Source organism: Mus pahari, chromosome 7, assembly GCF_900095145.1.
Source record: "Mus pahari chromosome 7, PAHARI_EIJ_v1.1, whole genome shotgun sequence".
NCBI classification, from domain to species: domain Eukaryota; kingdom Metazoa; phylum Chordata; class Mammalia; order Rodentia; family Muridae; genus Mus; species Mus pahari.
Genome location: NC_034596.1, coordinates 32,576,632 through 32,595,447, shown reverse-complemented (window position 1 = coordinate 32,595,447; position 18,816 = coordinate 32,576,632). Strand labels below are relative to the sequence as shown.

The 18,816-nt window shown below is 40.0% G+C and overlaps 1 protein-coding gene across 13 annotated transcripts in view; it reads left to right on the top strand.

Moving 5' to 3' along the window:
- Hdac9 (histone deacetylase 9) overlaps positions 1–18,816 on the top strand; it is an 822,768-nt gene that overhangs the window by 703,875 nt on the left and 100,077 nt on the right. For all 13 annotated transcript variants that reach the window (XM_021201632.2, XM_029540516.1, XM_029540526.1 and 10 more), the window contains one exon: positions 16,532–16,650. In XM_021201632.2, coding sequence (XP_021057291.2) covers positions 16,532–16,650 — 119 coding nt within the window. The remainder of the gene's footprint in view (positions 1–16,531; positions 16,651–18,816) is intronic.

Genomic DNA, 18,816 nt, shown 5'->3' with positions numbered 1-18,816 from the left:
TAAAGAGTGATTTGAATTCTTCAGAATGGTCAGTTGATACATGACAACTCTTTATAATTGAGAGGGAGAGTGCAAGTGCCTGTTGGGGGCAGGAGATACTGGATCCCTGGAGCTGGAGTTACAGGGGTTTGTGAGCCGCCCCATGTGGGGGCTGGGTCCTTGCACCGGCTGTATGTGTCCTTAACCATTAACTCCTCTCTCCGGCCATATGACTCTGTTTAAATAAATTTTTTCCATTATATCTGAACCTTTCTATTCCTTTTTTCTTGTTTTACTAGAATTTTTTTATACCAGCTATCTGATCTTGAAACTTTTGTGGAGAAATGGAATTGCTCATTTCTGTCCATTTCATCTGACCTAGACTTGACTGAGGATGTCATGACTTTTGCTCTCAGTGTGTCAGTATATTTCTCTCCTCCGAATGGACGTTACTATTCTTGTCTAAATGGAGGTGACTCTGTTCCCAGCTCATAGAGCTTTCCTGCATCACGGTCATCCTGCTCTGTGACTCCTGGACAGAAAGGATCTGCGGTCCCTGTCCAGTCTCCTGTCTCCCCATCCTCAGCTTCCACGTTTAGTTTTTCTTTCTCCTTTTTCTCAAACTAGTTTCCAACATATCATCCTTCACTGTCGGGATTCAGTGATGTAAGCTCACCATTTCCTCTCTACTTCACGGCTTCAGTAATTCCGTGACTGGAGGATGTTCTTCTCTTCATCTGGAATTACTTTCTTCCAGTGGGTAATTGCTTTTCTTCCTTTAAAGTCATGTTTTCCTTAGCTATGACCTGAAACTCACTAAAAGGCTGTGAGATAAGCTTAATAGGTCAAGTCTAATATTATTAATACAATGTATTTGGAAATAATAGGAAAGACAGAAAGACAAGAATATAAATACTATTTCACAAATCATTTCTTTGCATGACCACATGTGTGTGCATGCTCCTCTCTCTCTCTCTCTCTCTCTCTCTCTGTGTGTGTGTGTGTGTGTGTGTGTGTGTGTGTGTGTGTGACTCCTGGTTCAGGAGGTAAAATGTGTGTTGATTTGCTAATTGTGATTTGAAAACTTTGAAACCCACTAAGCCATTGTCTAAATAACCAATTCAAATGTCATTTTATTGGTGAAGCCTTTTCTCCATTCTCTAGGGAAAATCATTAGCTATCTTTTCTGTAACTGGATCTATAGCTCTATTTCTTAAAGTAGTTTCCATTCTGAACTAGAGACAATGATATCTATGGAAATGTGAGTGAAAAAAATACCACATTGCATTGATTAAAAATAAAAGTATTTTCATGTCTGTTTCCTAAATCCCATGTACACTTTCAAAGTGTAGCAATACGCCTTAATCATGTGGGAACCTGTGCTTCACACACTGACATTGAGATTCAGTGCATATGCATGAGGAATGTTTGAGGGATATATCCACTAGTAAGCAGAGAGGCCTCTGGATAAGACAGACTTGTCAAAGTCAGCTTTGGTTTCTTTGCTAATTGGGCAATTGTTAAATCAAATGAAATCGTGTGTGTGTGTGTGTGTGTGTGTGTGTGTGTGTGTGTTGGATGTATATGCCTCTGTATGTGCACAGGTTTATGTGTGTGGTTCATGTATGTATCCATAGCATGTGTGGTGGTGAATGTGTGTTGCGTGTGTGTGTGTGTGTGTGTGTGTGTGTGTGTGTGTGTGCATGTGGGTGTATGTGGAGGTCAGTGTTTGGGCCTCTTCCTTTTCTGTCTATTTTCTGAGCAGAGTGTTTCCTTGAATCTGGAGCTCACCAGTCAAATGATATGTGGATCTATCTACCTGTTTCTGCCTCCCCAGCACTGAGGTTACAGATGTATGCCACCATACAGAGCTTTTACATGGGTCCCCATGCTTAACTAGAAGCCCTTTTCTCAGACATTTTCCCAGCCCTTACTTGTATCTTTTAATATGAGGCTAGATTGGTGCCAGATAATGACTGGGAGGGTGATTTGATCATAAGGCAAACTTTCATGCATGAAAGTTAACTCTTGTGCCATCTAGTCCACTGGAGTCTCGTGGTTTACAGTTGCTTGGCAGCTCGCTTCACATGTCACAATAACACAAGAGTAACACCATGTATCACCATAGCATCCAATTTTGAAAAACTGAAAATAGATACTGAAATCAGGTTTCTGAATATTTGTTAAAATAGGGAATGATAAATTTTATATCTGGAATGTTTGAGCGTGTATTTAGCAACTGTTTTCATAGGAAACCAGTTGGCAATCTGTAGGTTCACTAATATTTCTCTATTTTCCAAAAATAGTAACTCTCAGGGGCTAGAGAGGTGGCTCAGTGGTTTAAAACACCTGCTCGTTAGCTTTGCAGAGGACCCAAGTTTGGTGCCAAGTACACAAACTGTGCACCTCACAACTGCTTGTAACTCCAGCTTGAAGGAACTCAGTACTGGCCTCTGGTGACTTCTGCACTCATGGGCTTCCAATAAAATCACACACACACACACACACACACACACACACACACACACACACACACTTAATAACAAAATAAATCTTTTAAAATAATCAATATCAACTACTTTACCTCAACGCTATAGAAAACTCATAATTATTGTACCTGGGAATAAGTTGGAAGCTAATGGCTGTCATCTCCCAGGCACTAGGAAACTACACTTCTGCTTAGAACCTTGTAGAAGCACCGAGATGCTCAGTGAGGAGCGCCCGTGTCTTCTTGGCCTCACAGAGTCTGTCACAGAAGCTCCTCACAGCTCAGAATACACTGAGTCCATCTCCTTCAGAGAAATCTGAGTTTGAATCATAACCCAATGAATTAATTGATTAAATTAACCAAGTCTCCTAGCCTTAGAAGAGCCTCAATTTCCTTACCTATGAATTGTGAGACTTACAGTTGAATAAAATCCATGTTTCCACGCAAACTGGCTGATTCCAAGCCTGTCGTGGGCATGATAACATTGGAAAGAGCATACTGAGCGCAAAACCCCACGCCTGGCACATCGGGCTGTGTCAGCTAGGACTGGCTCTCAGCAAAAATGAACCCTGGAGACTAATTCTATCTATCCCCTTGGGCATTTTAGCTCTGAATGAATTCCGAGGTCCCTGCTCGTACCCCACTCTCCAGACTGAGGACACAGCTTTTCTCTGAACTTCAGAGCTCCCAGCAGGCCTTCTTTCTTGGTCTCTTTCTGGCTATGCCTCAGGGAACAAGAAGGATTTTAGTTACTAAATGAGGTTGCCTTTTGTCTTGTTCATCTCACATTGTTATTCAATTTTATTTAAAAAAAAAAAAACCTGAAGATGCTGACTCCCTCAGAAAGGCCACATCAAAAGATAGTTCACCAAAAATAATACACACTTTTTCCAAAGACACAAACAGTTCCTTGAAAAGGATGTCATGCTGTAATTTATTTTGTGAATTCTGTAAACCACAGAACATTTACTTACAGTGAAGGCTGACCTTTCTTTTTCCTTCTTTTTCTGTCTACAAAGTTCTCTCTTTGAGAAGAAACATAAAGAATAATGTTCTCTCTGGTGTGTGTGTGTGTGTGTGTGTGTGTGTGTGTGTGTGTGTGNGAGAGAGAGAGAGAGAGAGAGAGAGAGAGAGAGAGAGAGAGAGAGAGAGAGAGAGCATGCATGTGATTTTATTGGAATCCTAAGTTTAATTTTTAGCCAGGGTCTTTTGGCTTCATGTAATAATATTTTATGGAATGCAATCACTTGTGGAAAGACCAAAGAGGGGCCCATTTGAAACTTTACAAAAAGAATATTTTGTTCTGTTGTTGAGGTGATGGGAAATGCAATAAGTTTACTAAGCCCTACATGGCACCCCCACTGAAAGCAGAGAAATCCTAGGACTGAATGGATGGTAGTAAAATCTCTGTAGGGATTGTTTTGGATAAAGAAAGTAATAACAAGAAATGGGCACATAATTAAGTTTCCAAAGGTCACATGTCACAGTCATCTTATTGTCCCACTGCAAGGAAAATTTACTACACAGAGGTAGACAATTTTCCTGATATAAGTCCATTCCAGCAAACAAACAAATCAGAACTTCCAGGTTTTCTGAACAATACTCTGCTATTTCAGTTAAGAACGTTTTACTATCATTTCTGCTTTACTTTCTGTTCATTATAGCAGGGTTTTACAGCCACCATGTTGATATAGCAACGAAAATAAACAAAGATTTGCAAAGAGACATGTCACTGGAGATTGTTCTGCCTCTCTTGTCCATGTCACATGGTCCCTGTTCTTCTCTGAACGTGTTCATGTTTCCCCCTTGCCTACATATTTGGTATATATTTAAGGGAATGAATTTGAAATTTTACTTCTATAAATATTTTTCTATTGACTTCTTAAAATTTTAAGAATAAACCTGGAAGCTGGGCAGTGATGGTGCACGCCTTTAATCCCAGCACTTGGGAGGCAGAGGCAGGCGGATTTCTGAGTTTGAGGCCAGCCTGGTCTACAGTGTGAGTTCCAGGACAGCCAGGGCTACCCAGAGAAACCATGTTTCAAAAAACGAAAACAAAAACAAAGAAACAAAACAAAACAAAGAATAAATCTGGAGGCCAGGAAGGTGGCTTTCTTAATTACACTGGCTGCTCTTCCAGAGGCCTGTGATTCAGTTCTCTGCACACAAATGGTGGCTTATATACATGGGTAACTCCAGACATAGGAGTTGAGGGCTCTGGTCATGTACAATACATAGACAAGCATGCAGACAAAGCACCCATGAACACATACTGCATCAACAAATACACTTATCTTTAAAACTAAGGCATCAAGCTAAAACTGGTTAAGACCTTGGCCCTTTCCACCTGGGACTGAAGAATTGGGTTGATTTGAACTGGATTGTGGAAGAACACAGGATGGATGACTATTCGTTCTGAGCCCTCGCCTGTAGAGATTTGAAGGATTGATTTAGGGATGCTTATAAAGCTATTTACGTAAGACCATCTGTAAGATACTTGGCCCACATTTGGAATCATAACAAAATACTTCTTAAGAACCACTGTTGCAAAATTATTGCCACATTTTGGCATATTAAAATACGTGATATTTATATACTTTTCTTCAATAACGATGGAAATAGAAGTCCACAGCACAGATAGGTTATATATACACGTGCATAAAAATACTTCATGTTATATATTTCTCAGCAGAAGAATGTTTATTTCAGTATTAGCTTCTCCTGTGGCTTCTGAAAACCCCAAGCTCAACATGTGTCTCACAGTTTCTTACTCTGGTGTACTGATTTTTGTAGGTCAGACACCACTACAGTGTTTGACAATAGCAAGGTCCGTGTACTGCTGTGCTGTTGCTGTGCTTATCTGTAATTTTTCTCAGCTTGCTATGCTCAAGTGTAAAATGTTGCAGAGAGCTAGCATCATTTTTATGCAGTAGAATACCAAATATGTTACCAGGAATAGGATAATATTATATGCTCTGGAAATATCCTAGAACCAGAAAGAGATACATTTGGGAAAGTATCTCTATCTTTTTTTTTTTTTTAACTCAGTTGAGATGTCTATTAAGTAAGATCTCTGAATTACTCAAAGTTTATGGCTACGTGGCATATCTCGGACATTTCAAGTATTCGCTTCCTTTTAACTTGAGTTCAAAATTAGCACTGGTATTTTAATGTACTAAAGCAATATAAATGTACCAAATGTCATATGGAGAACTATTATGATGAGTAGACTTTCTAAACTATAACACACTGAGTATACAGGAATACACACATATATTCCTATATTTCAATGCAGAATATGTTGTTATGCTAAGTCTGCCATCTGTAAATAGTGTCCTCTGTGGGCAGTTATGCTACCTTCATTGTTGATGGTGGCAGGGCTTGACTACAGACTCCAACAGCAACCAGGAAGGATGAGGGAAAATCAGGAGGCATGAGCCCACAAATTTGAAAAGAGAGGACATTGAGTTTCAGGAAACAAAAAGTAAGGAAAGTGTGTGACATAGTAGCGCAGGGATCAGAAGCATTCACAACATTTTAGAGCTGCATCTGACTCCACAGATAAGTTACCTAGTTAAGTCTTGCTGTCCTTCACTGAGACAGCAAAGACAATCATTAAGTCCATAGAATTCGAAGTAACACCGAGAACAGAGTCTGTATGTGTTCATTGGAATGTAGGTATCTTATCTCAGGAACATTACACACGGAAACACAGAATTCAGTTGTGAGGTGGCAGCCGTGGGGAAGCACTGGGGAATCCGACTCCTTCTTGAAAGCCTGCTATGACTCCTCTTCTCCTTCATGCATGTTCCAAAGCCATCAAAACAATATTATTAGGGACTGATGCTTTCCTAGTTCAATAATTAGTTGGAATAATAAAAAGAAAAAGTATGTAGGTCAGTGTATAAAAGTACAAGTGGGAATTTGTTTTAAGCAGAATTATGGAGACAGAAATGTCCTTGACTTTATTTCTATCTTCCAGGTCAAAGAATAATATGTTAGGCAGAGTATATATATATATATATATATATATATATATATATATATATTGTCTCTGGGGAATAGGTTCTTGCAATGAGTAAAGGCATCAGAACATAAATAATGAACATCATATATAAGTAAGTAAGCAAACAAGCTAGCAAATAAATAAATAAATCGATTGATTGATCGATAGAGAGAGAGAGAGAGATAAAGTGAGTTGTGTGGAGAGAAGTAAAACAGAGCTGTCAGTCTTAGAGAAGTGTTAGCACAACTTTATATTCTTACTGCTAGCACACAGAGTCCCAGTTCTTCATAGCAAGCAACTTAATTATCTTTGAATGGATGGATAGATGAAAGAGACAGTATAGTACTTGCATCCAGTGGGATAATATTTAGTCTTAAAAAGAAAGTTTTTAATGCATATTGCCACAAAACATTATTTAGTCTGTTAAGACACTCTTTTAGCCAGAGTGAGTCAGGCATATTTGTGATTTGTGTCCTGGCAAAGAATAGGAGGACAGAGTCAAAACTGTGTTGGACTGCCTCACTGTCCAGGGATATGTAGGTCATTAAAAATTTGTTTTGCCCTGAGGGGGATGATGGAGATCTGACCAAATATGCTGCCCTGGCGAGCTGCTTTCCACACGAGGCAGAGGGAGCCATCTGAGCTGAACGAGAAAAATGATTCTGAATCCATTTAGAGTGAGGACGCTGATAGTCCTGGGGAGGAGGGGAGGTTGGTAAGTTTCTAGATGCATCTTCTAAGTGTAGACAATGAACTTTCTAAATGAATTTGTTACAGTGAAAAGAGAGTTACCAAGGATGGAAAATTGAGACAGAAATAACCAGCATTGAGTGTACAAAAGAAATCGTGTATGTGGTTTGTGTGTACATGTACACACATACTCTGGGTGTTTGTATGTTGGAAGTTTATGTTGGAGTATTCTTGTAGTGGGGAACATTTGGGGTGTTGTGATTGGGAGTGTTGGGAATATGTATATGCATGCATTGGGCATCTGTATGTGTTTAGTGTTTGTGTTGTGTGGGTATCTGTTGGGAATTTGGTGTGTTGAGGACATATATAAGGGTATATATGTGTAAGAAGAATGTGTGTTAAGCATATATATGTGGAAGAGGTGGTTGGGTATATGTTTTGGGGTGCATTTTTGCGTGTGTATGCATTGAGAGGTAGGTATTGGATGTATTTGGGAGGGTATTCATTATGTGTTTAGGAGTTTGTGTGTGTGTGTGTGTGTGTGTGTGTGTGTGTGTGTGTGCTTGGAGTTGGGTAGGAAATATAAGATGACTAGAAATAGAGGACTTGAGTCAGGGCTTGTGTGGCTGATTGTAAACAGCAGCCATATTGTGTGTGCTCAGTGACCACCACACAGTGATCTTCCTATAGAGGCCCCTTAGCATTTTCACAGTAGTCCAAAGGTGACAGAGAGGGTGGGAATGTTTCAGGCATCTATCTGAATGTTATGCAGTGCTGTTCTTTGCCTGTCCCCATGTAGACTGTCATGAAGAGTTTTCCTGGCAAGTGTTGCTCCTTGTCTGTCATGTACAAATATATGTACATGAAAATAATTGTACATATTGTCATGTATACTTTGTTTTGTAAGAAAAAAATACAAAAACCCAGAAAACCTTCTATCATTCGGGAATATCTAATTCATAATCTGATACCTTTAAGCCATGACCTACAATTACATATACAGAAAAATGTCGACACGACTTTTCATCTGTGATTCACATATGCATGAATATAATATGCCGTTGTTTATCAGTCGTGCATAGGAATGAAATCCATTGTTTGAGGTAACATAAATAGGAATATGGTACATCCCTCTCCAATCTTTCAGGGTCTTTTGTTTATTAAGAATTAAATTCCCTACAAGAAGACCAGCAGTCTCAAGTAGCCTGGACCCCCCAAGATCTCTAAGACACTGAACCGCCAACCAGGCAGCATAGACCAGCTGATATGAGGCCCCTGACACATACACAGTAGAGGACTGCCTGGTCTGGTCTGTGAGAGAGGATGCACCTAACCCTCAAGAGACTTGAGGTCAAGGGTGGGGGTGAGGGACATGGGGACATCCTCTTGGAGATGGGGAAGGAGGTATGGGATGGGGAGCAGTGTGAGGGGGGTAACAGGAGGTGGGTAGCAGCTGTAAAGGAAGATTAAGGAATAATAATAATAATTAAATTCAAAGCACGGTAGTAGCCTCCAATGCCCCAGCCACTGTGGCTTCATTACCAGATGTCTGACTCTGACCATATCCAATAGTCTTGTACTTTTAGCTCTGTGTTACCCCAGAAGCATCTTCTAGCTCTCTGAGTACCTTCAAGCCCCAGTCAGGGCATTTGCACATGCTCTTCTATCCGGAGCTGCTCTTCCCTTCACACAATCTTCCCTACCCCGTGCACTGTCAGTTTCAGTGAGTCTCTGTGTACCCAAGCCCAAACCCACATCAGTCAGTCCTGTGGCCTTCTGGGTAATTTCTGTTTTACCCTAGTTCTTATTGAAGACTTACTTGTCCACATGAAATCAGGCGCATTCAGGGTGGTGTGGCTACAGACTGTGGGATTGTTCAGATACTCTGTCTTCACAATTAACATATGAAGAAATCAGAACTGTCTGTGAACCTAGCTCATGCTAAAAATGGGGAGTAAAATTCACTAAGTGAAAGAAGTGAATGGGTTGGAGTTGCAAGGTGTTCGGCAATCAGCCACTCAGCAGCTTATGAGGACCTCCCGTGTGAGTATCTTGTTAGGAAAGGGAGATACAGAGCACGTGTCCATAGCAAGCAAAGCACAGGGAAGGGATCCCTATTGGGGATATCCTTCCCTAAGATTTGGAGTAGGGATTCAAATTTTCAGGAACATAAAGCTATGACTGTGCCTTGCAAGACGCTGCCACATTCTTCCTGAGCAGCAGGCAGAGTGTTCCCTTGGCCCACAGCTTCCTCTGCCATCTCTACCCTGTATTCCACAGCTAGTGCTCTTCATCAGGCTCTGTGTGGCCACATCTATGCTGGTGCATGTGCCTCGATGCCCTATCTTCCTTGTTTTTGTTTTTGTTTTTGTTTCCTGTCAATCTTCTTCACTAATGTCCACACTAATTCTTCATTGCTGGTAGACTTTCTCCCTGTTTTTTTTTTCATCATCATAATTAATCATTTTATTAGTTTACATTTCAGATTATATCTCCCTTCCCAGTTTTCCCTCCATAACCCCCCATCCTATCCCCCTCCCCCATCCCCTTTGCCTCTATGAGGGTGCTCACCCTCTCCCCACCTCATCACTCTAGCATTAAGTCACCACAGGACCAAGGGCTTCCCCTCCCAATGATGCCACATAAGACCATCCTCTGCTACATATGCAACTGGAGACACGGTTCCCTCCATGTGTACTCTTTGGTTGGTGGTTTAGTCCCTCAGAGATCTGGGTGATCTGGTTAATCGATATTGTTCTTTCTAAGGGATTGGAATTCCATTCTGCTCCTTCAATCTTCCCATAGATACTCCTTTGGGGTCCCTGGCTCAACAAAGAAAGAGAACTTCAGACCAATTTCCCTTATGAATATTGATGAAAAATAGTCAATAAAATTCCCTGAAGTACCTCTTCCTGGTTGTTGGTGGCGTTGGTGGTTTTGTCCCTCCTGGTTACTCGGGCTCCTGTGTGTGTCTGAGTCTTAATCTATAATACTGCAAAGACATTATTTTTCCTCTTTAATTTTATAATCTGCACTCTCCTTAAGAGCAGAGTTACAACTCCTTTCTTTCCCCATGCTTCCCACAGAATAGAGCTCAATAAATGACTCGTGAATGAGTAAAGCAGTACTTGAGGGTAAGTCTGTGGGTTCAGATGCTTTAAAATCTGAGTTGCGTGACACAGAGATGGCTCAGAGTGAAACCACTTGGGATGCAGGTGAGGATGTGAGCTGGAATCCTCAGTAGCACATAGAAGCCAGATGAATAGGACAGGCTCCTCCCACTCCAGAAAGGCTGTCATACAGCAAGAACACAACAACAAAAGGAGATCCTGTATCAAACAAATTGAAAGGTAAAGAATGAAACCCAAGGGTTTGCTCTTACTTCCACATAAAGGATCTGGCATGTGCATATGTTCATTCACACATGCATATGCATGTACACACACACACACACATACACACACATACATACACACACAATTTTTTAGCTATAGAGCTGAACCTATTTCTTCTTTATTGTCCATGTCAAATGAATGGGTCGTGTCTTTCACTCATCATTCAACACACGGCACTGTGAGTCATGATAAACTCTTAGTTAGCTTCAGCTGAAGGACAGGGCTTCAGCTGACTCACTGAGGGTGTAGCCACTGGATTGACATTGACTAGACAGGAAACACATTCCAGAGATCTGACTCTGAGGAAGCACATACTCTGAACCCATTGCTCCAATCTCATGCAGAGATATTCGCAGTGGTATTCTTTTCTCTGCTCTCTGTTTAGGATCTGTTCCTAACAGTCCACTCTCATTTGTGTGGGTCTCACCTAGCGACATGTAGGAAAGGAAGAAGAAAGTTGCTCTTTGAGGTGAAGGGAACACAACAGCATCACTGCTTCAACCAGCTTGGGTTTTAGCAGGAGGGAGCGGATCTCCAGTTGTCTGGCCATATGGTTCACAGACTAGCCTGGCTTCCTGTGCAGTCTTTACATCTTGATTTTCATAGACGTGAGCAAGAAGCCTCAAGAGTCTATCATGAGGCATTCTTACCATAGTGGACTACACTTTCCATCTGTGAGCAAAGATAAACAGTTCATATTTAACTTGTTTATTGTCAGATATGTAGTCATAGTACTGAGAGAACTAAATGGTATATACATTGGGAGTTCCAGATCAGCCTGAGGTACATGGTGAAACCCTACCATTAAGTTGTGTGTGTGTGTGTGTGTGTGTGTGTACACGGTATGAGTTTATATAGGATACATTTATTTGTATATATGTTTGAGACTATTATCTATTGGCTAAACTATATATGTTTATATCCAGTTGTTTATATGTTTATTTTAATGTGTTTTTTTCTATACTCTTGGGTTTCACCGTGAGTCAAGATATGCTTATTTCCCACTGCTATTTAAGAAGGCAGTAGATGATGTTAATTTTTTTCTAATGAATATGTAAAACAGTTACTTTGGAATTAACATTCTAGAAAATGGCAAGTATCTGAATGGCAAAGCAAAGAGGACTGTATTTGGAGGTCACCAACATCCACATGAGGTCACCAACATCTGCATGAGATCACTGACATGCACAGGAGGTCACTGACATCCTCACAAGGTCACCAATATCCATATGAGATCACCAACATCTTCATGAGCTCACCGATATCCTCATGAGGTCACTGACATCCTCATGAGTTTAGAGTTTGTCTGTGCACACTTGTCATTAAAGAGGAGTCCTTAAGAAGTGTCAGATGGTCATTAAGACTATCTGAATGATCATCCTGGCCGTTAGCAGGAGCAAAAGCACCTAGGATGTTTGGACATCTTCTAGTGGTCTTTGCTTTTCATATTTCTTTAATATCTTGTTCTCAGCCCTGCCTCTTTTCTTCCTTTATATCTATTTCTTTGCTGAGTGTTTCCTTGGGGCCAAATTATCACTCATCTCTTTTCTAATTCCTTCTATATCAAGTTCTATATCTGGCAGTAGTTTCCTTTTCTAACTCATTTTTCTCCCCTTAAAGTTTGTTTAAAAATCTGTTTGCTAGGGAGGAGAGAAGGCTCAGTGGTTAAGAGAGTTGCTGGTGTCTGCATGGTGGTTCACATCTGTAACTGCTGGAGCCTCCATAACTTCAGTTTCAGAGGCTCCAACAGTCTACTTTGATATTTTGGGTACTGCATACATGTAAAACATACAAACTCTTGAAAGCACCTATATATAAAAGTAAATTAAATGAGCAATTTTTTTTAAAAAATTAAAAGTTAATTTGCTGATAACATTCTCATTGTTCAGTTAGTAATTTATCATATCTGACAGTTAATTTTTTAAAAGAATATTAGAGTTTCAGAAGTTTTCATAATACTTAAGTTTTTCATGTGTCTTTTGTATTCTCTGATGTGAAAAAAATGTATAGAATCCTTGAGTCTTGCTTACTTTAGTTCTTTTGTTTAAAAATCATACTCAAATGGTGACTTTTCTCATTCCTTAAATTCTCAAATTCTTGAACACTTGTCAGTTGATAGTTCATTCCTCTTTGTTTCCTCTCTGCTCAGTTACAGCTCTGTTATTCTATGAACTCATGACTACTTATCTGATTTTATGGCTTATAATCCACTGTTAGCATTACCTTTTGTGTTTCTGGAATTGTGCCAGCATCAGCCACCCCAGGCTTTTCTGCTCCAATCTATTGCCTTTGAGCACCCCCTCATCTCTTCTGACAGCTCCCTAGTCACCATACAGTGCTTCTTAGCTACATCATATTTTTGGTGACAATGTCCTGGAGTCAATAACTTTTCAAGAATCTCCATGTATTTTTTTATTTTTTTTTTAACTCAAAACTGACAATAGCACATTAGCTCTATAATGACAGAATTTTGCTGTTGGGGTGCTATGATTACTGGGAAATGTATGATGACCCAAACATATTGCTTATTGTCTTTAACAACAAAGCCCATAAATGCCTTTGAGGAATTTGTTCAAGAAAAATTATACTGCCTTTTCTACTCTGTATTTTATAACAGTCTTTTTATCTTTCATACATGCCTTAGTAAAATTTGTATTGTTGTAACAGGTTATTATTATTATTGATATAGAACATGGATTTAATTGGAAAATGCTTATGGAGAGAATAGTGTCCAGGATTGTGGTGCTGGTGTCTGGTATGGGCTCCCATGCTGTGTCATAAGATGGTGGAAAGACATACAAAATAGGCATAGGACAGAGAGGAAACTTGGCAACCTCATCTGTGCATCTGGAGCCCACTCCCACGGCAGTGGCAATGATCCATCCTCTAACAATGGTATTTAATTTCAATAGGAGTTTTGGAAAGGGGACACAGGCTGTAGTAGATATTCTAGCTCTGTGCCAACATAAATAGAAGAGCTTAAAAACTTCTGCAGTATTTCTTTAAAAGATACAAAATATGGGGCTGGATGGTGGGATCAGCACTAGCTGATTTTCCGAGGACGTGGGCTGTATTCTCAGCATGAGCATAGTAGCTAACAATCATCTGTAACTCTAGTTCCATGGGAGCCAACACGCTCTCTATGCTCAGTGGATACCAGGCACAGCAATACACAGACATGCTGTGGGCATAAGACTTGAGCACATAAAATATATTTTTTTAAATTTATCAAAATAAAGAGATACTTAAAATTGAAACTGAATAATTTTTAGCCATTACAGTGTTTGTAACAAAGTAGACAAAGTATCTAGTTGAAATTAATGATCAAAAGGTCACCAATGTTGCTATCTGTAACCAGTTGTTGCCATATATTTCTTTAGCTTAACAGAAAATTTGCAGGATATTTTGCATCAGAACATTAACACAAACTTTCTATAGTCATAAACATACAGCTAGTTCATTCAATGAACAGTTGCCATCTGGACAAAAGTCTAAGAATGTATCATTTTTAAAGCCTAAGACTTGCTCTGAAGAGAAACCAGAGTATTAAGAATGTATACTTTGAGGCAGGGCAGTGGTGGTGCACACCTTTAATCCCAGCACTCGGGAGGCAGAGGCAGGCAGATTTCTGAGTTCGAGGCCAGCATGGTCTACAGACTGAGTTCCAAGATAGCCAGGGCTACACAGAGAAACCCTGTCTCAAAAATAATAATAATGATGATGATGATGATGATGATAATAATAATAAATAAATGTATACTTTGAAGTGGAAAATTCTACCAGATAACTTGGCATCCAACTTCCTTTTTTTTTTCCTGTAACAAATGCCATGACCAAAGCAAATTGAAGAAAAAAAGGCTTTATTTCATCTTACACTTACAGGCCAATGTCCTTTCATGAGTGAAGTCAGGTTAAGAACTGGAAGCACGGCTGGCTTGCGTATTCACGTAGCATTATCTCTGGCCAAGGAAGTACAGCAGAGACTGTGGAAGAATACTGCTTGCTATCTGGCTAGCTCAACCCCAGGACCATTTGCCTAGGGATGGTGCCATCCATGGTGGACTGGGCTATCCTGCATCAATTAATGATCAAGATGGTTTCCTAGAGAAATGCCCACTGGCCGTGTCTGATCTAGGAAATTCTTCAGTTAAAGCTTCTCTCTCAGATGACTCCAGCCTGTGACAAGTTAAGAACTGAAGTTAACTGGGATGTGTGGTAGGTTTCCACCCCCCACCAAGTTTTTCATCATCTTAATTTTTGGAGTGAATAGACCTACATACGATTCAGTTCCCTGAGGTGGAGCTTGATTGAAAACCATTTGTGAATCCAGAAAGACTGGCAAAGTGAATGTGTTGACTGTATCACAAATAAACCAGACCAGTTATGTACTAAGGAAGTGTCTAGTGCCCACCAAAATAAAGAGAGGAACTTGAGAAAAAGGTCTGGTTTCTTTGAGAGGGTTTACTGCAATGTCTCAGTAACACATGGTCATTCCACTCATGACCATCAGTGAATGATTATACATGGCACTCCATGAAAGCAATGTTAGGGCTGATACTTACTGTTGAAGGAATGGATATTATGCATCTCTTCATCAGATCATGGGCCCACACTAAAGATGCATAGCATTGTTGGAAAAAATTAGTAAGTTATACATGGTGAGTGGAGTTGTGTTGTTTTACTTGGTAGCATTAATGAATGATTCAGACTTAGGTGTTTTTTCTAGCTATTGAGAGGACTACTCTTTGGAAGATTGAGAGACAGTCAGCATTGGACGCTAGCAGAAGAGTTTATAGGGAAAAAGCGTTGAGTTAACTTACATCTCTCTCTAGATAAATTTCATTTAGATATTTTCTAATTCCAACTTCTCATTTATGACACTCAATCAGAATTTCTTTAGGTAAGACTGGTGTGTGATTATTGTCAAAGAAATCTGAAGTTTTGTTTGTTTTTTTTTTTTAAATAAATCAAAGAGCTAATTATTCTACTACCTAAGGATGATTCTTAGAACACTTGTTCCAGTTACTTCTCACAGACAGAAGTCTTACTAGTAAAATCCAGGATGGTGTGCTGTTTCCTCGTTTTATTAAATAGACTTCGGGATTTGAATGTTTATGATGGCACTCTGAGCTTCAAGTCCTCATAAACTTTTTTTTTCCCTTGAGTTCCTGCAATCATTTTCTCTCAAAACTAACAGGGATGGGAAGGGTCAGAGCCCTGAGGAGGCTGAGAGGTGAGTGCTGGTGTGTCTAAGTGGGGCCTGCAGGGGCTGCAGCCAGCAACAAGGCTGCTGCATTCCTCATGTGTCTGGCCTTGGACTCGCTTACACGTCATAATCTGGATTCTATTAAGGGAATTTTGTGTTTTTCCTTTGTAAGAGTCACCCCCTACCATGACAAATATTTTTAATATATATATATTTTTTAAAAAAGTTGGGAAAGCAAACTTTTTCCCAAAGAAATTTATAGTTCAAATTTATACCAATTTCTTACTAACTAGAGCAAGCTAGGCTCTCTCTAAAGCTTCAATTTTCCTCTGTAAAACATTAGTCTCCTTTGGAAGAAGCAGGGATTTCTTTTTCTTTTTTTCTTCTCTCTCTCTCTCTCTCTCTCTCTCTCTCTCTCTCTCTCTCTCTCTCTCTTTCATAGGCAATGGGATAAAACAGCTTCAGATGTATGTGTGCTGTGACATGCCTCAAAATGTACCTGCGGACTATGGTGTTTTCAGTCTGGAACTAAAAAAAAAAAAAAAAAGGGAAAAAAAGATGAAAGGAAAGGAAAAAAAAACCCACTGTATTGGGCACTAAAATAACCGTGTTTCCATATGAAGGAAATGATAAGCTTTGAATCCAGTTTGCATTTCTCCCCTTCTTTTCCTGGGAAGGGACTGAGGCTGTGCCAAGTCTCTTTCACAAAGCAGGGCTCCCGGGTCCCCACCTTCGCCATGAGTGACCACTGCCTTTTCGCCGTGCAGGACTGTCCTGATGCCTGTGGCCAGAGAGTTTGATCCCGACGTGGTCCTGGTCTCTGCTGGATTTGATGCATTGGAAGGCCATGCCCCTCCCCTAGGGGGTTACAAAGTGACAGCAAAATGCAAGTATCTCTTTCAGGACTTCATGAAATGCTATGACACCATACACCGTATAGATCATTAAGATGTTTATTACTTTTTAACGCGAGTTCAGTAAGCTTTGGGGAGCCATTTGAAAAGGATTGGCGCGGCATTTATGGCTCTGTCGGTTTCGTGTCACTGGAGAAATTTTCATTGAAGAAAAGCAGAATGGTTTCCTCTGGGGAACCTGATGGACACATCAGAAACTTCATGCATTTTAGGAGTCGTAGTTTTCATTTAAAGACTAAAATGATACGACTTTTGTTTATAGTATACCAACTGATCTGAGAACTCCTAAGTCTAGAGGAGCGACTGAGCTTTTTGCGAGGAGAACATAGTTGCTACCTTTACCACATTGTACATGGGATGGAATAGGTATTTAGCAGTAATGTTATGCGCTTCCGGTCCAAATGCAGACACAATGGTGCTTCAGCAATCCCAAGGGTCTCTGAGGTCAATGCTGCTCTTCTGCTGGTGGCACAGACAAATTTTCTGGCTGTGTTCCACAGCCGCCAGCTACCCAACAACAAAACGAATTTTATATTTTATTTCATTTGAAGACCACGACACCATGAAACTTAGCTAGAAAGAGGATCTTCTTTTTTTCTTGCTCTGTGTATGAAAGCAAAGCATGTCTATAGTCCATGCATATAAATATACATTGGCACTGTGTGTACCTACTGAGCAAGAAAAAAAAAACTGTAAAACTGCACAGTGGATGGCATCCAGTGTTGTATGCTTTGGGGGAGTTGAAAGGCAGACAAAATGAAAACAACTCAAGTTGCTTTAAGTGGGGGAGATGAGTTTGGAATGAGTATGCTATATTAATTTGAAAAGAACCAAAGAAAGAGATTCATGCCAACCTTTGTTTTGAGCTGGCTGCTTGTGTGAGAGCATTTCTGCACTCTAATTATTCCAGTGACATTGTTAGGTAGTGGCTATTTTTAACATCTATTATTTACCCCGGACTCTTGGTGCCTTGTTGTCTATCGAAACATATTAAGGCAGGCAACTGTGCACAAGCTACAAAAATATAGATAATTCCTAAGTTTGCTAAAATTGAATACGGAGGCATTTTCTTGTAATAAATATCTTTATGGTTCTTCTGGTGCTATTGCTCTCAGAAGTTACCTCAAATAGAAGTCAGTCTTCCCATTGCAGATAAACCTCATTTGAAGCAAGGTCGGTGACTAGTTCATTTTGAAAGAAGAAACTCAAATGATGTCAAACAAGACACATGGAGAGAAACAGAGAAATGAGGGGAAAGAGACCCTTCTCATTAAACCCAAACAGCTCCCTCAGGTGTAGGAAAAATGCTGGTCCTGGAGTCTTTTTCCTTGCCAAGAGTTGGAGGATCCTGGTTTAACATGTCCATCTCTCAAAAATAGAAGGGACTAATCATTGTGTTAAATTTTGGAAATTTTGTTTTAAATCTCAAGTGCCTCCTTAAAAAGTAGAATAAAAATAATAACAATGTGGTCTCTTTTGGTTACAGATACGAGAAACATTGATTCCAAAACTTTTTTTTTCTTCAGTAGTGCCAATCAGCTTTCATCGCTGAGATCATGAACTTATACAATGGGTAGGGAAGGTTTGTTTCAGCTGACAAGCGTTTGAGTTTGTAGTCTGTGGGACTGTTGTTGGGAAGCCGTGATGAAGCCATACATTATGGCGGGAAGCAAGTGGCAGAGTACAACTCTTTATCTCATTGAAAGTGACAAAAAGAGATGGGACGGCACAATGCTGGTATAATTCTCTTCAGGAGCCTGTCTGCAGTGACCTACCTGCCCCTACGGCTTAAATCTCCACCTCTTGCCTGTAGTTCATGCTTAGGACCTCAGACCCAAGTTCTATCAAATCAGAGAGCAATGAAACCTTCAATATTTTAAATCTACTAACGTATCTGTATTTATACGGGGTACATTCTATTGCTTTCTATCCCCCAAATACATTTGAATATACAACACTCCCAGCTTTACTTTATGAGCTCCTAGCCCCTGCCTATCTGTTTTCCTCCTTAGCTCTTTTCCACTCAAGAAGACCATGTGCTTCTTTGCCAGTGTTTATTACCTACCAGAAGCAGACACACCTAAGGTTATCAATATCTAACCATTGCTTTTTGGTCAACTCTGCTATTACCTAAGGAA